Genomic DNA, 25,930 nt, shown 5'->3' with positions numbered 1-25,930 from the left:
CTAACCGTGGTCTGCCTCACTGCTGTTGATGCTGTGATGCTTAAGTAATGTGAAAAAATAATCAATAGAAGGGCACTGAAATGAACAGCACCATTCTGTGAAGGTGACTAAACCTCCATTTACCCATTGTCACACGGTGACACACTGCATAAGAATTTATCTGTTCTTTAAGACGCCTGTGCATGGAGCTTATTACTACATAAAGCAAGATGAAGTAAGAAAATTAAGCCAAGAAAGTCACACCAGAATTGCTGAGTTCAAGACACCAATCAGGTTTGCTGGTTTTAATTTCTAATAAGACAGTATTTTGTAGCAACATCATTTCTATTTGGAGCTACACTTTGGGCTCCTACAGAACTCTGCATGCTCAGGTATTGATCATAAGTACGCTATTTATTCTGAATAGTTAAACATTTTAAAGTAAATTAAAAAGGAAGTGATTTTGGATTTTCATAAAGGAAAGGTTGCAACTGCCAGTGTTTTGGCTTTTTCATTCATGAGAAAGACTGAAGTTCTTTACTTCACTTTGCGATCTCCGCACGTCAATAGCCCTGTCATCCATTCTTTACAGTGCCGGGAATCATAATGTGCCACCAGGGTTTGTGCCCCGTACAGATTCTCTCTCAGAAAGGACCAACATCTCCTTCCCACGGCGTCCTCCGGGGCACGAGAATGCATCCCACCATCCTGACCACTACACCACGAAGCATCAACTTCTCACGTGTGTCTATTGTTCTGAACATGCTGGCTCTCTTCATGTCTGTAACTCCAACTAGACAGATTACAAACACTCTTACCAAACGTCATGTGAACTTTGCAATTCGACAAAACAACACATTGTACTCAGTCTGCTAAAACACTGAGGCTCAGAGAACTTCACCCCATCCTCACTTGTGTAAATCCAACCATCTAACTCCTACGCTAGCGCCAGCAAACAGACCCTGGGTGACATATGAAGGATCAGTCATCAAAGAAGTCAGGATGTGTGCAATCCTAGTGCTGCAAGATTATTTTTTTGAGTCCACACAATGGAAACCCTGTAAAACAGGAACAGTCATTCCATGATTCTCACCATTTTGACCTCAGCCTTGTATGCAACACCATTAGACCACAACAACAGGTGGAGAAGATGCGGACACTGGATGTGGATACCACTTCCCTTAACTAGCTTCTAGACTTCCTGACATCTGCTTTTACTGTCAATAGATGTCAGGAAGTCCAGTGCAGCCTGACAGTTTGAGCAGTTTTGCAAAGAAGAATGGGGTAAACTTGCAGTGTCCACACGTTCGAGGCTGACAAAGACCCATCCACACATGCACAATGCTGTAATTGCAACCAAAAGTGCGTTTGTAGTTTTCACTTTGATATGAAAGAATCTTTTTGGTCAAATTCTTGTTAAAAAAAGTCTAATCAAATTGACAATGATTCAATTTGAAAAGCAATGAAAGATTCCAATGAATGTCTGCCTCATCATTAGATTCAAACAGTCACTACTGCTGCCGGTATCCACAGAGTCTCTCCGTACACAGCTCATCTTTCACCTTGGTTCCCTTTTCTGTATCTGATGGCACAATTTGGTGGCAAAATACATACTTCTATCTTTTTTTTAAAACTGCTGACAGACGTTGCCTGTATCCTATACCGAGCCTCAAAATATAAGTATTTGTGAGTGATTTTCCCTGTTTTGTCCTCTTATCTGGGCAATTCGCCCTCCAGGATACAAACATCCAATATCCAAGTATAAAGAAGAAACCCACCTACAGTTCACCTGCCCAATGCCAACCACACACCCCTCCACACGCAGCGTACACACACACACACACACACACACACACACACACACACACACACACACACACACATGTTTGTTTTTCTATACCGGTGGGGACTTACCATTGACTCCCATTCATATCTAACTCCTAACCCATACCCTAACCCTAACCTTAACCATCACCAAATCAATGCCTAACCCTAAACAAACGTTTTTGCACTTTTACATTTTTTATTAACAACAATATGGCCAAGAAAACGGTGTTGCCACCCGTGGGGACCTCATTTTAGGTCCCCACCGTAAGACAAGTCCCCACCTTTATAGCAAATAGTCAGGTCAAAGTCCCCACCAGTATAGCAGAAACAAGTACACACACACTCACACACACACACACGCACACACACACACACACACGCACGGCCTGTCAAAATACTGAATCCCCAGGATACAGAATCCATTTATATGTATGGAACATGTTGTTCTTTGAGGAACTACGTCGTTTTGAGCAGAATGACAGAATGAATAAATAAATATTGAATCTCGACACAGTTGATATCTGGAATCCTGAAGTGTTGGGTTTGAGAACACCAAGTAAAACAACAACATTAGCAAAATGTAAAAACGGTAATGATTTACTAAAGCATACTTCAGAGTAAACAGAAGGATATGTAAAAAGATACTTCTACTCAAACCAGCAAATGTAAGCAGCACTTTATGTACCCCACTCCCACCTCATACTTTATGTTAAAGCAACTGAGGCCTTCGTGTGAGCTGATTAGGGTCAAACATTGAGAAGAGTCACTTCCACAGCTGGCATATGGCATAGACAGTGGACTTCTGGGGCAACTCTCCCATCCCCAAATGTGGAATTGTTAAGGACATGATGGGTTCCTCATCAAAGCACACATTAGATCTAGATAACCTCAGACCACACCTCCCAACATCAGGGGCAGTTCTTAAATGCCACAGTGTTGTACAACCAAGTCCACCCACTTATGCTCATACTTGTCTGTTGCAAAATGAAACACATTTGCTTTGACAGTGTATTGACCCATTGCCTGAGAAGTCAAAGCTCCCTCAGGCACCGCTTGGCCTAATTTTTAGCCTAAAATAAAAACTAAAATGTTATCTAACCTCCGTAGAAAGAAACAGACACAAGTTTTAGTGTGCAGAAAATGTCAATTCTTTCTACATGAGTTGACAAAGAATGTACACCCAACTGGGTAAAAACACTTCCAACGAAGGTGGAACCAGTAACAGTGGTTTGAGAAACCATTTGTCATTTTTGTCAGCCATGAAAGCAGCATGAGAGGATTCTGAATGATGAACATTTTAAAATTGTGTAGAGTTACTGACAACATAGAAAATCTGATTAGATTCAATGAAACTATGTACTTGGGAGCCAATAAAATCAAAGTGGCATCAAAGGATCAGAAGAGCTCTTGATGAATGAGAAAAGCTGTCACATTTGAAATATTATGAATGAAAAGGTTTTGAATAGACATGTCAGTACTAGTAGATCTCACACCTTTATATCTGACTGTATTTCAACCACAAATAACAAAAACTTCCCTTTTATCCAGATCTTCATGAATCTGTCGCCCGTTGCTTGTCTGCAAAACCTCAAACAGACTAATTATCGGCCACAAGCGTTTTACTAAAACGTATTTTGTGGGATGCATTTGTCCTTTTCACACTTCACAAGGAGTGAGAGGAGGTGACAGACCATTTTGACAGTAATTGGATGTTTGATTGTTGTGCTAGGGTCACCTCAGGCAAAAGAAGCAAACAAACAGTCAGTCTCATCCACTCTTCTAGCATCACTGAAACAAAAGAGATTAGTATTGAGGCATCAGCATTCGTGTCTTGCTCATTTGTGATGCACTATGTGGCCTAAGAACACCTCCCTGGTAAACACGTTTCTCACATCCTCCACTCTGTGACTTCCTCCATGCGATAGAAAAGGATCTAAAACTGTGCCCTCACATCCTCAAGACCACATCATCTTTTTTTTTAAATACATTCTAAATGTGCAAAATCTAATAAAGTAGCTTTAACCCTTGTGTCATCCTGCGGGTCAAATTGAGCCGATTCAAAGTTTGAAAATGGGGAAAAAATATATTTTCACAGTGAAACTTCTGATGTCCACATTTTCAACATTTTGGGAAATTTTTGAGCATTTTTGGGTGAAAAAAAGAAATATTAAAAATGTGCCTTTAAGTACATTCACACACACAAAAAACAAATTTAGCAAGTAGATTTTTGTGTAAATGTTCTTAAAGTAAAGAGAAGTTTTACTGATATTTACTAAAATTTTCTTGCCGAATTTGGGGGATTTTTTTAAACAAAACTTTTAAGGGAAACTTTTAAAGAATTACTGGAATTTTCTTCCTGAAGGTTTTGCAAATTTTCTGAAATTTGGAGATTTTTTTACTCAATTTTTTGTTTTTTTTCAGACATGGAAACAATATTTTTTAGTGTCCGTAAATGAACAACAGGAGGGTTAATGATGCTCCCTATGGAGACAATGAATGCAATATAGGGTACAAAGTTACCTTAAAGACTGCTAGTGAACACAATTCTGACCAAAGCTTTGAGGAGGTGATGTTTGTTTTGTTGTGCTTTGTACTGGATTGCATTAAACTGCATTTTCATAATGCTGAGATGACCTTCTGTATATTCTTCACTGGGAAACGTTCCATTTTTCCTTTTCTGATGAAGCATGTGGATTTATTGAAAGCTCTCTTTGTCTGAGCTACGTACAGAAAACAGTTAGGCCTTGTCCCTATGATACTAAATGGCTTCCCAGAAAATCAGCTGGTCATCACAACTGTATCGTTTGACTCGGCAAATGAGCAAAACTTTAAAGAAAAAAAAAGAAAAACTAATGGAAAAATATCTAAGCAATAACTAATATCCATCCCCGTGTCACGATTTATTTAACTGAACTTTAGCAGAAAGAAACTGGTCCATTTTGATAGGTCTGTTTCCCTTGGAAGTGCAGTGACCCAGAAGTGTAAAGGCTTATCTCATCTTGCTAGTTGGTATCAAGAATAAATCTCCACAGAAGAATCAGTGTAGAAAAGGGAAATATTAAGAGCAAGAGGAGGTGCTGCAGCTGCCTGCTCAGTTGTGCATGAGATGATAAACATTAGGAGGCTTTTATCTGAGTGCTTTTCTCAGGATTCTCCTTACACAAGGATGAGCAGCGAACAAGTATGATACTTTGTAAAAGGTTCGGTGCTTTTCAGAACCACAAGACTTCTCTCTGCAATCCTCAAAGCACCCGGTGGGACACAGCAGGAACTGGGCTGCCACTTTCTCACTTCCTGGTTAAACAGTGTTACATCTGATGCTCGCACAGAGTTGTGCCACTGAAACGGGGTATTAGAGAAATCAATGTTTATGAAAACTACTTTGCAGAACACGCAATTTGCCTTGATTAGTTTGGAGGAGCTGCCACATGCAATTGGTATTACAAAACCGTGCTCATAATGATGCTTTATTTCTAACAGAGTGCAGAAGAGTTTACAGTTGTCCTTATTATGACCAGACAGGCTATTCCCACCCCCCCACACAAACAGCAACACATGCACATCCTCATGCACACAAGCGCACACCGGCTGGATCGATGCACTGTGCCATAAGAGAGCTGTGTGTGATGGGTAGCGAGCAGGGGGATGGGTCAGTGTGCTGCTGCCTGCCTTCTGTCTTTCTGTGTTTTCTCGTCTTCTCTCAAGCGCTGGCAGCAGCAGCAGCTCACTGTTGCTGCAGTCTGTGGAGAATATCCATCTAACTTAGAGATTAGAGAAGCAGTCGTCATCCGTATCTGTTTAAACTGAGTGGATGTTTCACTATTAGGTGGTGTACAGTCTCAGTGTCTCTGATCCTCTTCCAGCTGTCAGCAACAAAGAGTTGTCCTGAAGAGGAAAAGGTGGTTGACTTTCTGGATAAGGTAAAGTAACAATTTGTTAATTATTTTTTTAAAGAGCTAAGGTTACTTAGACTTAAAGGGAATTCTTTCTATATGTTTTGCTGTAATAGTATGTCAGTGTGGAGCAAACTTTCTAATACAGTCTTGAAGTATACGTTTTTTATTATGTGCATATTTTGGGATGCTTTAAGATAAATTCTTGCACAAAACATATATAATCATTCCAGCTTCCTTTTTATATCAGTTTCTTGTGTGTATTTTATTAAGGGGCCAGTCTTACACTGATGCAGTCAGTAAGTTTTAGGTCTTTTTAAAAACCTCATTATCAGTTATGAATTAATCCTACCTTGAGCAGACAACTATATGTCACTGTAAATGAATATTAATAGATTATGAGTTCATTTTATCTCACGATGCACATAAGCATACCATAGGCTCTGTAGGTCAGAAGGGGGCTTGATGCTCCACAGTTTGCTTCACCACTACAGCATCTTATTTTCCAATGTGCATTTCAGGATCAGCAACTTTAAAGGATAACCTCAATTAAAAACATTCTTATAAAAAGGAGAATCTATGAGAAACGTGCATTAATTCAAACTATGCTCTGTGTAATACTCATCATAAATTTGCCAGGAGAATTTCTTTAAGGCTTTTACTAAACACTCTGTGATCGCTTAATAATCTTTTATTAAATCGATCTTTTGAAATGCTAAATGTAAGATGCTCTCCGCCATCACAGGTTCCTCTGTGACCTGTGAACTTCCTATTAGCAGTTCCTGAATGAACAGAAACACATTCGATGCACCTGTCTGCTTCATAAAATGTTCATAAAAGAGGTTAAAGGGTCCGTTTCACCTTTAGTGTGAACACAGTCGCATTAATCAGGTATCCATTTATTTATGTGACTTCAGCCTTTCATATGAAACAATGCTTTGAGGCCTAATGTGGGGAAGTAAGAGGTGATTGAGGGTTCCTGTGACGCACAAGGCTTCACTGAGCACAGCAAGAGCTCACCGTGTGGACCTGACACACTGCATGGCTGTGTGCATTTTACCAACTGTGCTGTTATATAGATGCTTCTTGTAGTATTTTTTACACTCAAGAGAAAATACAGCTATTAATCTGCAGATATTGAAATCACTTAATTTATCGTAGTAACTATAGTGCTACTCCTCGTACTTTTGATAGATGCTGAGAGGCTTTGATGCAAAAACACTGCAAAGATGCAACACACTACCATGCTCCACACAAATTTGTATACGAATTATGAGTCAGACTGACCATTGCCCTGGTATATTAGCTACAAATAGAGTGCCAACACTTAATTTTGGATCAGGGTACTGTGAGTCAAGAGCGGACATGATTAATTACAGGTTCTTGTTCTCAGACAACTAAATAATTAATGCTATGGATGAAATGCTCTGTGGTGTATTGTGCTGTGCGGACACCTCATTCCTTTTTGTAATGCCGAAGAGAAGGGGACAGGAAGTGGATTTATGTTGGATAAATGCAGTCAATATTGCATTTGCGCTTTTTATTCCATCACATTAACAGAACATAAATCCTCTTATAATCACGGCCATAGCTGAGCAATGGAACCACAAAGGCCACACAGTCATCTGCAGCAACAGATATTCCTTGATCTGATAGACGTTTCTTATTTACAGCAAAGCTGTAAATAAGCTCAGGAATTTGTGACAGATTATAACCATACCGTTACTCTTCTATACATCTTTCCTGTCAAACTGTCATTCATTTTTTAAAATGCTGCCTCAAATAAGTGGCATTGGCTGGCTGTTCTAAGTACAAAGTGTGCCGAAGCAAATTAGTTAGTAACACTGAGTGAGGATCTCCCCTCAGACCAGAACAGCCATTGCAGCGCCACTGCTCTTCAACTCTTATCATGATTAATACTTAGCCAAGCGATTTTACAGTCTGCAAGCGTTAATAATTGGTATTAACATGCTCTGGCTGTCATAATCCTTCTCATTTTATAAGCTATAACACATGTAATGTTAGGAAGTGGGGTGTTTAGAACCCAAGCGAGGACACAACAGACAGGCAACAGGTGTGAAAGAAAGAGGGGTTTATTTAAATCAAGATCAAACTACAACGTAACTAAAAACCGGACTGTGGTGGTGAAGCAAAAACTAAGCAACTGAAAAAAAAAACAACTGAACTCAGGGAAGGTACTCACACAAGAGGAAACCTATAACAGTGGGTGAAAACAAACTGATGTCCATCCAAGTAACTGAGTCCAAAAAGTAATTCCATAAAGGTGAAATGCTGAGAAGTCCAAAAACTGATGCATTCCAGAGGTGTGAGGTAAGCAGGGGGAGCAGAGACAGAAATGATTAGTATGTCCAACAATGAATCAGCAAAGACTGAGGGACAGGGCAGAGCTTAAGTAGCAGAGGAGGGGACCAGGTGATTGAAGTTGAACTGATTACAGCAGCTGGCAGCAATTAGTAACAGGGTGCAGCAGACAGGGGGTGGGGGGGTGACCGGGAGAGAGAGACAGGAGGGGAAGACAACAGACAGAGGAAGCCAGAGGAACAAGACAAATAGGGAGGTGAAAATGGGGAGTGAAGGTGGAAAAAGGGAGAAGGGCAGGAGCTGGAGTGGGATTGTGACATGTAATTTAAAAAACTGCAGAAAAATGCACAAAGCTTCTTATCTGTCAAGTTGCGTGAGTGTAAAAGGTGAACAGGAGACTTGTGGGAGGCATTTCAGGCCAAAAAAGTACAACAAGGAGAGAGCTTAAAGTTCTTGGAACCAGAATTAGTTTTCTTTCCATGTGGCAGGTGTGAGAACAGGAATGTCTCATATCAATTATACTTTGTAAATTAACCCTCGTGTTGTCTTGCCAGTCAAAATTGACCCGGTTTAAAGTTTGAAAATGTGGGGGAAAATATTTATTTTCACAATAAAACTTCTGATGTCCACATTTTCAGCATTTTTGGGAAATCTTTGAACATTTTTTGGTGGAAAAAAAGACATGTAAAAATTGTTTCTTAAGAACATTCACAAAAAAATCAACCAAAATCCAGCAAATTGCTGGATTTACTTACCAACCAACAGACTGATAATGCTATCCATAGAGCACGGTTTGCACGGTTGCAACATGCTCAAGTGGAGGCTACAGTTTTAACACTCCCAGCAGTAATACCTCCATGAAAATACAATAATTGTGGGGATTTTCTTAGATTTCGACAGGGAAAACAATGGATTTATTTAAAATGTGAGCTCAAAACTATAACATTTGGAAAGCATCGACAACTCAGAGAAATTCATTTACGTCACCTCAAATGAAGTTATTCAGTTAAATGAAATGTTGGTAAGAACCAAATAAAATCTCAGTGTTGCAGACACGTGCTGCATGACCCCGAGATATTTTGCTTTTTGGTCATGAGTGGAAGTGTTAGATAACTCCGAGGAGGTTAGTAGTTCAGTAGCAAAGAAAAGGAATGGTTTTGTTCAATAGTAGGGTGATATCAGCTAATATGGGCCACTTTTTGGTAAATCGCTTGAAGCACTAACAAAAAACAATGTATTCTATTAAAATGTGGTTTTATGGCTAGTAATGGTTGTTTTCTTTTAATTTTGCATTGAAATTATCTAGTAAATAGGATTGTTTAGTTCCGACAGGTCTTGATACATCAGCTGTGCCAATTTTTTTACACAAGCAAAGTTCAGGTAAAATGGGCCAGCTGATCAGGTAAAATGGGCCAGCTGATCAGGTAAAATGGGATGCTTATCAGGTAAGTTGGGCCAGTCCAACTGCAAAGGGATAGTCATCAATTTTTATTGTAAAAAAAAACCTGTCAATATGGCAACATACTGTGTAAGAACAATTTAATAATATCAGGACAATTCATTACATTGTAAATGATTAACTGATCTGCTCATGGCAAATGTATTGAATCCACATGGCACTGTGTACTTGGGTATAAAACACATAAATAATGATAAAAAAAAAAAAAACAACTGCAACCTACTAGGCCTACAAATGGGATGAATGCAAACACTGAACCTCAATAATATCTAAATAGTCAAAATTTTAAAATGTGTGTGTGTGCTTGGGTAGGTACATACCGGGCTTTGCAAAAGTTCTGTTACACTCGGTTTCGTGATCTTTAGAGACGTTTACATGTCGGAGTGAAAAATTCCATTGAATAAACTGAAAGTTCTACCTTATAGGCAGGTGTCCTTAATACAATTTTTTTTCTCCGGTGAAGTTGTATCAAGATGGAAGTCAAAAGAGTTGAGATATCTGCTCTCCTTTGTGCTGAACATCAGCCGGATGATCGTCCTCAGAGTTGCGGAGAGGCTAAAGAATGGTGAAGATCTTTCAGGTCTTCACCATTCTTGAAAGATCACTGAAAGATCTTCACCATTCTTGAGCCTCTCTGCGACTCTGTGGACGGTCATCCGGCTGATGTTTAGCTGCTTGGCAGACTTGTTGTGGCCAGCATGAAGGAGAGCAGATATCTCAACTCTTTTGACTTCCATCTTGATACAACTTCACCGGAGAACAAATTTGTATTAATGACACCTGCCTATAAGGTAGAACTTTCAGTTTGTTTAATGGAATTTTTCACTCCGACATGTAAACGTCTCTAAAGATCATGAAACCGTGTAACAGAACTTTTGCAAAGCCCGGTATGTGGCTACTTAAACCACAAATTTAAATACAGTCCTGACAGGTGAAGCCGTCATCATCATAGATGCCGTACTCACTGCAGATAAAGTCAGTGGATTGTTACTAAAATCACTGATCATCATTATTTTTAGGCAGATGCATCCTTTTCACATAAATGCCTACTGCATTCCCTTCAAATGTGTACATGTGTGCATGTGTGACTGACAAAAAGGGTGGCCCATTTTAGCTGAAACCAGGGGGCCCAACTTACCTGAATAGGTTCAGCTAAATTGGGCCACTAACAAAAACGTCAATCTTTGAAAAAAAATGTCCAAATACCAAACTTTAAGCATTATTTCTGATAGGTGTCATCAAGACAGATATTATACATCAACAATTTTATATATACACATTTCTTTAATTGACTTATCATCCTTATAATTTTTATCAGAAATTCTTATGCCAGTCCACTCACCACGCAGTTTTCCGGTGCAGTGTGAATTTGAATCTTATTTCCGCCCACAAAAACAACCACAGACCAATAAATACTTTGGTTTCATGTTAAGTACAGTTGTGGCAAACATTTGAGACCATTTGCTGTCATTGGCTCTAAAAATCAGAGGGGCCAGGACATCCAAAGCTTAAATGGCCCATTTTACCTGATGGCCCAATTTACCTGATATCACCCTAATTACTTTGCAATCAGATTGACCCTGGATGCTGATGTTCATGTGATTATTGTCACAGAGATGGATGTGGCTCGCGGATTCTATCGTCAGGTGGATGTCCATGACCATGCACACTACATAGTGGCCTTTTTTGTCCTGGTAATTGGAACAGTGGGAGTTACTGGGAACGCCTTGGTCATGTACGCCTTTTTCTGGTAAGCAGTTTTCCTTATTGAAATGATGATGGTGAAAAATGTGCAAATTGTCAATTTTAGAGCTGCTTAATTCCGCCACCTATAACCTGCTAGCCTTTTCTACTTCTTTCTGTATTTTCATCGTCATTTAAATTCATTCTCCTGCCAGGCTGCAATACAGAATGTGATTATTATCTAAAGAGCTAGTCTGAAAGAAAGCATGGCTACAAATGAATGGATTTAATCAAAGTAATGATTACTGTTTTGTATTAGCCTCTTCACTCCAAAAAAGTCCCTCAGTGTCATCCATTGTCCTTTCTGAAACACCGATATCAAGCATGTTGCATCTTAAAGTGAATATGAACACAAAGGTAGAGTTTTTACGTCTTTACTCTTCATAAGAGGACTGAATTTTAAATAAAGCATTTTTGAAAGATCAAATTTAGTTTTATTTGCGGCACAGCCTCTTTCTGCTATCTGCTTATATCCTGAGTGATAACACAAGTAAAGAATGTTTTAGTACATTAAAGCAGAATACACTTAAATACTTTTGAAAGACTTTATATCCACCATAAGAAGCTTTGCGCGCAACATTTGCCTCTTTTTTCAAATTTACAATTCTATTTTAAATATATTGTTGAATATCTACTCTTTAAAATGTACCTTTTTCAGTTCTAACTATCTTTATTTTTCATTCATGCTGCATTTTAGATTTATTCACATCCACACTCAGAGTGTACATGATTACAACCCTTTAACTGGATTTCATAATTATCCTACAATTGTTCTACAATTTAGTTCTAATGTAATGCCTTATTTTGACCATGTGTTCCTCAATTTTAATCACACTTTTAGTTCGTGTTCATGTGGAACAGATGCCAGGAAAACAACATATAAATATACTGTATTTAAATATTGTACTATATTGTTTATTGTGTTAAACAACGAGATATTTAAGTGATTCCAAATTTTGAGCAGATATTTAAGTGGAATTGTTTTGTTTTGTTGAGTAGTAATACATTTTTAACTATATTTCAGGTGAATTCACATACTTTTTCAAGTGTTTTGTTTTGTACTTGAACAAGTATTTCACTCTTTAAAACTTGTGCAGAGTTTGTGTCTCCCCCTTCTGGCAGTGAGAGTAACTACACAAACACCACCAACAGGATTTTGACATCTACTATCAGCTGCTTTCTTTTTTAGACTGTAATACCTGCTTTATCTACAGCTCAGAAACTTGTCTTGAATGGCTCCTAGGTTGTTGGGTTTTTTTTTTTTTTACCATCCTTAAAGTTTCTGTCGCCTACTCCATTTTCTCTGGCAAACCAATCATTGGTCACTGACGTAAAACACATCACTACCAATTGCCTGCACAGAAATCAGATTTAAAACTCTGATTTACAACCAAAGTAAATACAGAGAGTTTTTCCCCTGGAGCATGGATATGAACCAGCATTGTGTGAACTTATTTGAATGTAATGAACATTTATTAATATGTAAAAGTCTAGCACTGCAGTTTTAATATTAAATAGAAGTATTTATAAAAAAAAAATCTGCAATGTGTTACTTTACATTTAAATACTAACACCTGTCCATTTAATGAAAATAGTTTAGGTTCTAAACAGACATTTATTCATAACTTGTCAAAACTATTACAAGTTGTTTCTGACATCTAGTCAAAATTAAGCTTTTCAAAGAGAAGACTAAAAGCATGAGATCACTAAAAACAATATCTGGCATTGTGACACGCCTAAATCACATTTCTGCTCGTGAATTGATCTTGAAGTCTACTGTTCAAGTTTCATTTGCATCAAACCCGTCAGTTCAAAGAAGCCGTTTGCCTGAAGGCTGTTTTGTTAATCAGAACACATTAAACAGTCACTTTGGTCTCATACCAAAATATAAAGTAGCATTAAGATACAAAGGATTCTGCAGCACACCTAATTTAATGGTGACAACAGTGGCTATTGTCTGAAACATCTATACTAGTACTTTAAGTTAGAGACTACTAAAACAAACTCAAAGGCAGCCATCTGAGCAGCACATGTGATATACTAACTCTGTACATAACAGCGTTTGAAGTTGCAAGCACTTGGAACAGTGAATAGGGAGACAGTTTGTTGTTGCATGCGGAAGTACAGATGCCACCAGCACAGGCAGAGAGGTCTTCACAACAGCCTGCAGGCATTCAATACCAGGAAACAGCTCAGCGATTTTCAACTGCACTGGATAAATCAATACATGAATTCAATAATTCAGTCAGCTTCTCCCTTATTTACGTACAGTCAACGCTGTGCTCCCACCTAGACACATAAAGAGGGTAAGTAAGCTGAAATAACAGTAGTGCAGCCTGAGGTAATCCAATCAACTCCTATGTGGCTCACACTATATTGATATCATACATTGAGACTAGATTATTAGCTGGACTAGTAGGAAATACAGTTTTCTGACAGAAATGATTTGCTTTGGTTGGTATAAATATAAATCCCGTCACGTACAGTAGTTCATTTTTCAATGTTTTGACCTTCAGTGACATGCTGTATGATGATGTCGGTAGCATATCATCCCTCCCTCAGTATTTTAAAGGTTCACAGCAGTTAAACCTTTAGAAAAATTCATACAACTATAGTGTAGTTTAGGTCAACATTTTGGCATATGGAGTAAACATCTGTTTAGGTAAATTACTAAATTGAACAAATGTTTCTCCAAGCCAAAGAAATCATTGACTATCAAATTCTATCAAATCAATTATTAGAATAGACATTTAATATCTTTCTTTTTTTACTCATTGTGCCAGAAGATGCATTTGCAGCAAAATCCTCTTTCTGATGTCAATTTCATATTTCTTCACTTGAAAAGTCATTTAGTTTTTTCTATTACATGAAAAAACAAACAAGCATTGAAATAAGGATTCTAAAGTGTATGGACTGGTGTGTATGTTACAGACAGGACATATACTGTGGCTGCTTGTGGGTGTATAGTATACAGCTGAGTGCACTGAAGAACCAAATGTTAGATAAAATCCTGGGCCTGACATGTTTTTTGCATTAACGTCCAACATCTGGGGATGCACAGCATGACTAAACACAGATATCCCAAATGTCACATCACTCAATTGCTACTCCACTCGCACTTGTTTGGTACACACAAATTCACTCTGACTTATCTGCCTGTGCAGTGTTTGCTCTTTTCAATCTTTTGCAGAAAGCGGGCAAAACGAGAGGACAATACCCAAAGGCCACTGATAACAATAGACCTGATGTAACTATTACAGAACATCTTCAGTTAGGGCTCTGTCTGAATGCTTGGCTAAAATGTTGATATCCATCATAAAGCGTGTCACCGAAGGATTCAAGGATATTTATTGTCAATCCATTTCTGCAATGGAACTTTGTTGGCACTTCCAAAAACAAAAACAACATAGCATAACAAAACGATGAAAAGCTGTACAAAAAGTATTAAATATATATATAGAAGTAAATAGAACAAGTATTTTAAAAAGTGTAATATTGCAATGAGGTGCAGCGTCTGATGCAAGTGAAATGCTCGGTATGAATGGTTATTGCACATTAAAAGGTTGAAGGTGGAAACTATGAATAATCAGTGGCTGTCTGAAGTGGAATTTATACCTAGAAAAACAAATTATTTTTTACCAGAAAACTGTGTTTTTCTTGTAGTCCAGTTGAGAATCTAGCTGCATGAAGAACTGTTACAGTAAATAACTACCATATAATAATGAAAGCAATTATTAATGGCTTCTTGACACAGATTACTTGACAACTCATAGATGAAAAGCATCAAAGGCTGTTCTAAATACTTTATTAATATTCATAAGCCTGCATTTAGAAAGGCCAAACTAGATTTAGGTTAACCTTACAAGTATATTAAAGGAAAAAATATTCACACACTGGTGAAGTTTCGCTCACCGCCACCTATTACTGTTTCTGGGATCTTATTCTAATGTCACAAAGGCTTTAACCATGATTTACAACGTGTTACCAAAAGGGGATTTGAGGTGTGTGCGCTGTGAGCTATGACAAGCTACCAGAGGGTTACTGAGCAAACACCACTGCAATACCACCATCTGTGCCCATTCCCGCTAACATCTGCTGTGCCCTCCACAAGGGCCCCTATTTTGAAGATTATTTCATTAATGAAAGTTGTATATCTATATAACTGTGTATGCTAATTTTATAGCTGTTTCCCCAGCGTGTCTTGTCAGCTCAGATTCGTTTCTAGTGAAAAGAGAGGACCAAAGCTGGCCAGGCAGAGCAGACTTCAGGGCGATTTGAGTGAAATTATGACAAGCTGCTCTCAGGGTCAAAGCTTGAACAGTTTAAATTGAGCATAAACGTAATGTTCCAGTGCAATTTAACTTTCTTCCTAAAGTTGTTTATAGGCTTGGTTGTTTTCAAAACAAAGGTTCTGCCCAAGATTGCTGGGGTTAGGGCTTTTTATTTGTGGGAGAAACACAGATTTCAAAGACCACAGCACTATAGAAAACAGAAGCTTCAGCTGGGATTTTTTGAATCACCTCTAGTCATTTGGCATATACATATTTCTCTACCTCAAGTGATTTAATGCTAGCTTTGACTGACTTATATACAGCTGCAAACAGTAGACATAGCTGCCACTGCCTGTGCTGACCTCTGAACTGTACACTAATAGCCTTTGCTTGCCACAATGCAACATCCGAGTCCATCAGAAAGGGCAGCAGTATTGAAGATGTGCTGGTGTTTCATTTTGTGTGTACAGGGCAGTGTATTGTGTTCATCTTGTGACTGCTCTGCTGAGAGCTGCAATCCTCAGTCTTTGATCTGACCCTAATTTAAGAGAGTAATGACATCAAAACAACAATGTCTGCCTTCTGGGGCAAATGAAATCTTTCATAACTTTTCATATACGGACTTTCACTGAATGAAAAAGAACTGTTTTGGCATGTTTGGACAGAACATTTTCTACTGTCTTATTTATGCTAATCAGTTTTAGAGACTCATTTTGTATAATACTGTAAGAGTTGATCAGTTGTTTTGTGGGATGCTGAGTACGTCTGATTTAAGATCTTTCAATCATTGTGTGTTTCAGTAACAAAAAACTACGGACGCCCCCCAACTTTTTCATCATGAACTTGGCAGTCAGTGACTTCCTCATGGCGATTACACAGTCACCCATCTTCTTTGTGAACTCTCTCTACAAGGGTTGGATTTTTGGTGAAACAGGTATTTTTTTTCTGTTTAACATTCAATTATATCAAATGCATGCTGTATACATCCTCAATGTCCACGCTGTTTTAGTATGGTACTGTGTGGATAAATAGAAGAGAAAATGGTCTGAAAATATGTGGTCGTAGAGATAATAACAACACAGTATAGTGTGGGAGTTTTTTGTGTCTGAGAGATCGCCACATTTGGGCAAAGTCAGAATCTGAAGAGGCTTTTTTTTCTCCATTGTTTCAATAAGAAGGAGAAACTTGTTACTAAAATTCTTCCTTCTTTATTCATCCCCTACAGGCTGTAAAATATATGCATTCTGTGGGGCTTTATTTGGAATCACGTCAATGATAAACCTTCTGGCCATCTCAGTAGACCGCTACATTGTTATCACCAAGCCTCTGCAGGCCATACGATGGACCTCTATGAGACGCACTTGCCACATTATAGCCTTGGTCTGGATGTATTCACTGGCCTGGAGCCTCGCGCCACTTTTGGGCTGGAGTAAGTCGCTTCATCTCTATCTCTCAATCCTTTAAACCAACCATGCTTTTTCTCAAACTTTTAGACCATTTACAATTCGTTTTACATTGGACTTCTTCGCTTTTCCAAGGTTCGTACATACCAGAGGGACTGATGACTTCATGCACATGGGACTACGTGACATCTACTCCGGCCAACAAAAGCTACACTTTGATGCTGTGCTGCTTCGTGTTCTTCATCCCTCTGGGCATTATATCCTATTGTTATCTGTGCATGTTCCTGGCAATTCGTCAGGCAAGCAGGTAAATACATTAACACAAATGAATTAGTAGAACTTAAACACTGTTATTAATGTGAAGTACACTTAAACCTGAGAACGCCAAGTAGTTTCTGGGCATTTTTTCTTGTCAAGTTTTTGCTTGCTTTGCACTCGTTTTTCTCTGCAACATAAAGTCATGCACCTCTAGAGAAACAGCACAACCACTGCTAAAAGTAGAGAGAATTTAAAAATGTCTTCTGTGAATTACAACAACCATTACCCTAAATAAAAAAATGAAGTTGAATTTCTTTGATTATTCATTTTTATTCATTTTTTTTAAATCAATGTAAGATAATCTGCCATTATTATCAATGTATATGAAAATACGACCAAATTCTGTGGGCAGTCTCTTACAGCATGAGTTGTCATGGTCACTGGAAATCACCATGTGTAAAACATTTTATCCAAGGTGTTACACATGCTGGTTAAAAATAGTAACTCTACATTCAATAAATATTTTACTTCGTACATTTTTAATTTCCATACTTGTCTCGTATCTGCTCTGTGTAATAATAAATCTGCAGTTTAGCTCAAAAGTCATTTTTGTCACAAAATTGTTGTTTACAGTCGTGTCTCGGCTTCATGGTTGTACTGCTGAGCACAGAATGTGTAGTTGTTTGTTTTTTCTTTAATGAATCTGGCTAGGATTTTTTGGCAAATTTTAAATAAGGCGCACAAAATAAAGTGATTTTTGGAGAAATTTCATGTTTTGAGGATCAGATTCGGTTAATTTTTTCAAGACACTGTGTCTCAGATGACTAGATCACTGATCGTCTGAAAGTTAAAAATCTGACAACTGATGGTTTAACTTTGATGATTTTTGCAAAGATAATATGCCTTTTCAAACCCACAGGTGGGTTTTGAGGTTCAGGGGATTAGTAAGTGCCTATTATATCAGAAACATGTCTGCTATAGCTGCCCTATAATGTGACATCTTTACATTAACAATATCAGCAGTATGTGTCAAAAAAGGCTCAACATTACCCCCCTTATGTGGGTTTGGTGTTGTCTTGAGTTGAAAAAAAAAGAGTGGGATGTATAGATGTTTCTATATGTATCTATTGTTGCATTTCCTGAAAAAAAAGATTAATAAAAAAAAGGCTTGACATTAATGCTGTACAATTTGTAGAATGAAATCGCTTTGTGAAGTGTCTTCCACATGTTTTAAATAAAACTTTTCAGGGAAACTTTTAAGGAATTATTGGAATTTTCTTCCCGAAGGTTTTGCAAATTTTCAGAAATTTGGGAAACTTTTTGCTGAATTTTTGGATTTTTTTTCAGACAAGGAAACAATTTTTTGGTGCCCGTAAATGAGAACAACGTGAGGGTCAAGCGTGCTTCACGTACTAACTTGTTGCTGTTTGCCTGCTCTGTACATCACATTTCTCTTTTCATTCATCACTTCTCTTTCACATTTCTGTCACTGTGTTATAGAAGCTCACTGTTTGCTATCATTAAGGATGTATTGTTTCCTTTGATCCTGATCTAAGCACAATAAGCCATTTGTGTGACAGAAAATCAAACAGAAATATCAGATTTCCCATGTTTGTTATCTCCCTGCACTGTTTGTTATGTTGGCCTCTTTGCCTTGCCATTTTACATCGTCTTCTACTGTCTCACTGTGTCGGCATATGGGTACATGGACTAGTATTAGTTACATGATGTACATAAGTCTAAAAACAAGTCTGCAAATACCGCATTCATTTCAGCTTCAGAAGGTGAATATATTAACTACTGAACACCCTTATTCTTTCTCTCTATCTCATAAGGGATGTTGAGAAGCTGGGTTCTCAGGTGAGGAAGTCAGCCCTGATCCAGCAGCAGTCCATCAAGACTGAATGGAAGCTGGCGAAGATCGCCTTTGTGGTCATCATAGTGTTTGTGCTTTCCTGGTCGCCCTATGCATGTGTCACCCTCATCGCCTGGGCTGGGTAAATATGCAGTATAATAACTGTTGATGATCCAGTGATCTTTTAAATTGTCTGACAGCACTAAACACACAGAGACTGCTTGATAGACCATAACTGTGTGACATTCATCATGAACCATATTCCACTCCCTTTAAGATATCATGACCCCATAGCATGATGAATAGGTTTACACTTTACACCTTTCAGATATGGAAGCATTCTCAATCCCTATTCCAAAGCTGTCCCCGCTGTTATAGCCAAAGCATCGGCCATCTACAACCCCTTTATCTACGCCATCATTCACTCCAAATACAGGTGAGGGCAGTCATTCAACCAACTGGGAGCCTGAAGTCTGAAAAAGGAAAATAAGCACATTTTGTTGAGAGATCTTCATTTTTCCAACAGGGACACCCTTGCAGAGAAGGTCCCCTGTCTACATTTCCTTGCCCAGCCCCCCAGGAGGGACTGCATATCAGTGTCACACAGCGAGTCCTCCCTCAGGGACTCAATGCTGAGCAGACAGTCATCCGTCTCCAAAGCCAAGTTCCACAGAGTCTCCTCCATGTCTACAACAGACACAGTGAGTTTGGACTCAGCACTAGGCTTTCAAGAATACAAACACACACAGATCAAGCAACACCATCAAAGATGTGTTCACAGAAATGTGATATCAAATACATAGTGTACCGTGTCCACTTCGGTAAAGTTCTTTCTTGTGTTTTTATGTATTTTTAACACTGTTTTTATGACAGAGTTGTCTTTTGAAGGGTTAAAAGGCATCTTTATATGGATTCTAAAGCACCATCTTTATGTCGGAGCTATACTGTTTATAAATAACATTAACCTCGTTGCCATGTTTTATTAATGAAAGACAGAATCAAAGCTGTAACTTTGTCATTCAAACAGGAGAACTATTCAGTTGTGGCGGAAGTTAAAATGTGGAAGAAAACATTATTCTCCTTTGAACAAATATTCACTGCAGTGTTTGCTAGATGAGCATGTACCTTTTAATAAACAGTAAATAGTTTCTAAGATGAAGAGCAGTCTCTCTAAGCAGAAGATGCATCAACAAATAATAAGCCATTTGTCATATCATTGTTTTGTCGTTGCAACACAATTGAATGGCAATGAGATGGTATGTAATGCTACACTGACTTCACTATATTCTTACCGTGTTGTCTATAATGCTCATCTCCTGCAGCAGGTTTGGAGTGATGTAGAACTGGACCCTATTGACCAGAGTATGAGGTCCAGCTATTCCCTTGCAGCTCTGGGGGACAAAGAGTACCCGTCAGTGACTAAACAGACCAAGGAAATGAGAAACCAAAGCCAGGAACAGGTAAGGTAGGTACTTAACATTATAGTTGTTGATTTTAGATTCACTGCGAAGTCAAAAGCTTTTAGAACATCCTGTTCTCAAATTGTGTTGTAGGCTGCCTTCCCAGAGCAAGGTTCACTGAACAGATGTGACCACAATATATGGCCCGAGTCTCTCAACAAAATAATACCTCTGGCCTGGGAGAGGAAAGGGGAGGATAATCTTGAGAGCTGGAAAAAGAGAAGAAGCAGGAAGGTGAGCAAGAGAAAGAGCCTGAGCATGAAAAACCAGAGGGACAGCAAGTGCAAAACGAGAAGGATGTGAGCAAGTCACAGGTCCTCATCCAGCCAGACTCTCCAGACAATGTTGTATGTGTTCATTCCCCTGGCACCGTCAGACTCGACTTAAAGGAAGGCCTGCTGGAACATGGCTATTGTGAGGAAAAACAAAGTACACAGTGCAGACAGAGAGAACTGTTGCTCGATCTGCAGCCCCTGGACTGTTCTGCTGAATTATTTGAGCCTGTGCAATAATTTCTCTCCCCAAAACCATCGAGATCAATTAAATTATTGTCTATGAGGCTAGGGGTTACTGTGACTAACCAGAGAAAACAAATCCATTTTTTGTCCACGGATGCTTGTTTAATCTTCTTCAGCAGGTGTTGAAGTTGATCAGAATGTGTGTTTGTGCAGTTATGTGCACGATCCACTGATAATTGTGACACAAACTCCGCTAGTTAGCTGCAATACATGGAACATATAGCATGTGGTCACCTTATTTTGTTGAGAGTCCTGCAATAGTATCAACACAGTCAGATTGAAACTAAGAAAAGATGTAGAAATGGAACTGAAACGTCAGATGGCATTTAGAAGAGCCACGTTCAAAATATTATGTTCTTGAAAATCATGAATAAGCAGATTTATTATCGGCTTGAGGTAAAGAGTCCAAAGATCAACTGTTTTTTGGTGTGTTTGTTATTTTTTTGTGTAGAAAGCTAACTGTATTTATTTGTTTACTTCATGACTAAGGCGAACTATCAGCCTTGTTCATTTAAATGAACAATGCAAAAATATGGTCACTGCTGTTTATGTAAATGCCCTGTCCATGATGCACTATTAACATGTTTCTTACGTTTATCATGAGTCTGAGTGATTGTGTAACTGAAGATAATATATTTCTGACACTAGATAACAATATTTGTCATATATTTTATAATTTTCTGTTGTTACGCGGTGCAGCAACTTATGGCACTTTGGTAATTATCTGTTTTAGCACCTTCAGTCTATAAATCAGGTCAAAAATACTTTTGTACAACCCAAGACTTTCATTTACTGCAGCGATTTTGGGAACAAGGTTTTACATTTTTGATAGAAACCATTTTGTTAAAGTGTGTCAACATGATGTATTTCACCGACTCCTGAAGACACTCAACACTCAACACGGTCTCGATCGCCACTGCTGTAATACATGCTAGTATAAGAATTAGGAATTATGATTTTGCTCTCAGGGACATCCTAACTGCCACAACAGCAATCACTGACATTTTTCATATTTTCCTCTCCTAAATATGAATGAGTATGTATATTTGCTGTGGGAAATAAAGGTTTCTTATGCTTCTCTACAGTCTACACCATCTTTTTGCAAACAATTCTCAGAAATCAGTCTATAGCAAATTCATTAATAAACATCCATACTAATATTTACACTAATGTTTATTTATTTTTCATATTAAAACAAGACTATTTAATGAGTTTTACTTTTCCACTTAAAGGACTGTGTCTTTTGACGTGCCATAGCTATTAAGATGTAAACAGTAACACACTGTTGTTAATTTGCCCGTGGTGCTTTGATCAACCATCAACACGGAATAAATTTTCAGATAAGATGTTATGCATAAATATTAACAATTTAATGGTGTGCATAATGTTTCACATATGCATTACAGCACCGACATTGTCAACACGCTTCCGGTATTACTACACATTATTTATCATATGTGAAAGCCTGCAGTGCAAGTATGTTAGTATAATTACTTGTAAATCCACTTAGAGGTGCTGTCAAAAAACAGATGGATATAATTTCCTCTAATTCATTTTTAATAGCCAGCAAAATACCTTTTAGTTTCTCTTTGACTGTGAGCATTTGTAGATATAATAGAACAGCTAGAGGGAATAGAGAGTGGGGGCAAAGAAAGGACATCCAAAAGGCATCACAAATGGACCATAAGTCCATTAATAATATGAATTTAATCAGTGTGTGACTCAGTTATCAGGTGGCTGCAGTACTACAACATACCTCTAGTAACATTTAGTTCTTCCTGTAAATTGAAACACACACAAAAAAAAAGCCCCTTTGAACATTTATTTGGGGAGTTCCTGAGTAGCACACTTGCCCAGTTATACAAAGATGATGTAGGGGTATGTGGAGCAACCTTACATAAAGGACTTAAACACTTCAGTGGTTCAATAGCATTGCACAGTGCACAGGGGGGGTTTTGCTGCAGAGCTTCCAGTCACTTTGCAACCCTATATTGATATGGCACACATGTAGCTCAAAGAGTTCCCAGCTGACCTCTAGTGTAGTCACATGCAAACATCTAATAGCATTTAGCGGCACTGGCTGCAAACAGTTAATGGCAATTAATTGATTATTCTAAATCCCACCCCCACCCACCCCCCCCACCCCCACCCCCTCGTGACCCTGATGAGGATCAAGTGGTGTATAGAGAATGGATGAATCTTCTTCTTCTTCTTTTCCTTTCGGCTTTTCCCTTCAGGGGTCACCACAGCGAATCAATTGCCTCCATCTAACCCTGTCTGCTGCATCCTCTTCTCTCACACCAACTACCTTCATGTCCTCTTTAACCACATCCATAAACCTCCTCTTTGGTCTTCCTCTAGGCCTCCTGCCTGTCAGTGGGAAACTCAGCATCCTTCTACCAATATATTCACTCTCTCTCCTCTGGACATGTCTGAACCATCTCAGTCTGGCCTCTCTGACTTTATCTCCAAAGCCTCTAACATGTGCTGTCCCTCTGATGTCCTCATTCCTGGTCCTATCCATCCTGGTCACTCCCAAAGAGAACCTCAGCATCTTCAGTTCTGCTACCTCCAGCTCTGCCTCCTGTCTTTTCCTCAGGGACACTGTCTCCAGACCAAACGGATCTTTAAAATCAGTGTCTGGAAAAACTCTGATCCACTTTCCTTTCTGACCACTAGAGGGCATAAAAACATTATGCTACTAAAATCTGAAACCCACTGGAACCTGCATCACTGCCATAACACAGCAACTATAACATGAAAATTAAACATAAAAATTCTAACAAAATAATACTGATGAAGTGCAGCACTACAACAGTACTTTCAGGGTAGAGGAAAACAAATGCAGCTTCATAGGCTAAAAGAAAACTGGAATGTGTGATGTAATTCAACACCTCTATAGGCAAACCGCTCTTTGACAATGTCAAAATAAAAAAAATTGCACAGTCTTACTTCACTGCCTATACTTGTTCAGTTATTTGAATGTCTCCTGATAGTTAAAAATGCACGACAGCAGGATGGCGTGCCACTCGTCTGACCTGTACACTGGAGGCATTTAGTGGAAAGCATGACGTCAGGAACCGCTGATGCAACAAGGAGAGCCTGATGCCCTGTCAACGCTCAAATATTTCATTTGTAACGTCATGTGAAAGTATCTCCCTCACACATTCCAATAACCACTGATTGTTTTTTACTTTTCTTCAATGTCAGAACTTTCCTTTAACTGAAAAAAGACAGAAAACCTTTACTACTTCTTGATTTGAATGAAGGCCTAAATCCATTTCAAGGCAGATATCACAGATGTAATATTCATTATCATCTATTCTAAGTCAAATACAAAGATCCTGACAAATCACGAGGGGAAGTTTCGGTTAACAGGTATCACAAGTATGTAATTCAGAGGAGTTCATTTGTGAAAAGATCCTATTCAAGAGTTACACCAGTGACGCAGACCATTAACAGGGAAATGTAGCATAAAAAACTTAATTCTAAGACTAAAAGTTGTCAGCATTTTATTTATTGATTAAAGGTTCAAAAACAAACAATAAAAGAATTAGGAAGACCTTGTGTTTAGACTAACAAAACTGATTCTGCAGTTCACAAAAAGATATCCATCACTGAAATTTATGTGCTACTCTAAAGTCACTGTGTCTAAATAAATCTAATTTTCCTGTTTAATAACTGTAGCTACAGCTGTAATCAATTAATCAACTAGTTGTCAACTATAAAATAAATCGCATACAATTTTGATAATTGATTTAACAGCTTGAGTATTTTTTTACTTAGAAAAAGTACTAATTCTCTGATTGCAACTTCTTAAGTGTGAATATTTTTTTGTTTTCTTTCCTCATCTATGGCAGTAAAATGAACATCTTTTGGTTGAGATTTGAAGACATCACTGTGGTCTTTGAGAAACAATAGCTGACATTTTTCACCAAACAAACAACTAATAAATGAACTGAGAAAATGACTGACAGATGAATCAACAATGGAAATAATCATAAGTTTATTCAGCTTCGTCCTGGCTCTCCAGATGTAGATTGTAAGTATAATCCTGCTGTTGGATGAGCATTTCATGTGGTTTTCTTGTTTATTTGCACTTTCTTCATGTCATTGTTTGAAAAATCGTCGCTGTGGGAAACAACAAAGAAATCCAGACCAGTAACTCACCAAACTGTATGTTTCAGGTTTTACCTAGGATTTTGAACATGCATTCAGGCAAAGCTGCTGTTTTGTTGTTGTTTTTGGTGATTTTAATCATTGCAATGACAGAGCTTCCCTCTTTGCTTGCACCAAAACGATTCCCTTGTCAGTATTTTGAAGGGGACACTGTTGCTGCATCCTGGGATTTTGCACTGCCCAATACAAATGAAACTGGTCAAAGGAAATACACACAAGCAAGAGCGTCTTTAATTTTCTTTATTTGCTTTATAGCAGAATGATAATTAGGTGCAGTCAGACTATTCTGTACTGCAGAATGGTCTGGCTCTGTTAGACTATTCAAGCCTGAATGAGAAACCCTCCAGCTGGTGTCAAACTCACAAAAGTGAAGAAATTTAAAAACCTTGTTTGTTGTTCCAGCATATTTATTGTTCCACAACATTGTCATGGGACATAAACAGCTACTGGTGTTCCAGCTGGATGTCTCCTTTAAATAGTTTGTTGTCAGTACAGTGATAATGCTCTTAAACAAACACCCTGCAGGGTTTGGGCAGCTTTTTAAAAAACCGTTAACTAGCTTAGCTAAGCTAGCGGTGAGAAATAGTATTTTAAACTAAATATATGCTACTAAATCTCTGTAATCAGCTGGATGGGGTTGCCAACTGCCGGTTAAATATTAAATAAGTTAAATTGTGTTTTTGGCACTTCCCTCAGGAGGACTTTACTAACTGCATTTTTAGCTTAACTTCTCCCCAAAACCGGTGCAGCTGCAGTTTAGCTA

At 38.3% G+C, this 25,930-nt stretch overlaps 1 protein-coding gene across 1 annotated transcript; it reads left to right on the top strand.

Annotated features, from left to right (window-relative positions):
• Window positions 1-5,300: 5,300 nt before the first annotated feature.
• Window positions 5,301-20,707, top strand: opn4xa (opsin 4xa). Its single transcript, XM_051938831.1, has 10 exons — window positions 5,301-5,726; window positions 11,095-11,230; window positions 16,295-16,428; window positions 16,720-16,923; window positions 17,033-17,204; window positions 18,991-19,152; window positions 19,339-19,446; window positions 19,537-19,711; window positions 20,333-20,475; window positions 20,564-20,707. Exons 2-10 carry the CDS (start codon window positions 11,097-11,099, stop codon window positions 20,589-20,591), a joined length of 1,260 nt encoding a protein of 419 aa, XP_051794791.1. The 5' UTR covers window positions 5,301-5,726; window positions 11,095-11,096; the 3' UTR covers window positions 20,592-20,707.
• The last annotated feature ends 5,223 nt before the right edge of the window (window positions 20,708-25,930 follow it).

This window comes from Acanthochromis polyacanthus, chromosome 18, assembly GCF_021347895.1.
Source record: "Acanthochromis polyacanthus isolate Apoly-LR-REF ecotype Palm Island chromosome 18, KAUST_Apoly_ChrSc, whole genome shotgun sequence".
Taxonomy (NCBI): Eukaryota; Metazoa; Chordata; class Actinopteri; family Pomacentridae; genus Acanthochromis; species Acanthochromis polyacanthus.
The sequence above is the reverse complement of the archived record's forward strand: the minus strand, read 5'-3'. Positions and strand labels throughout refer to the sequence as shown.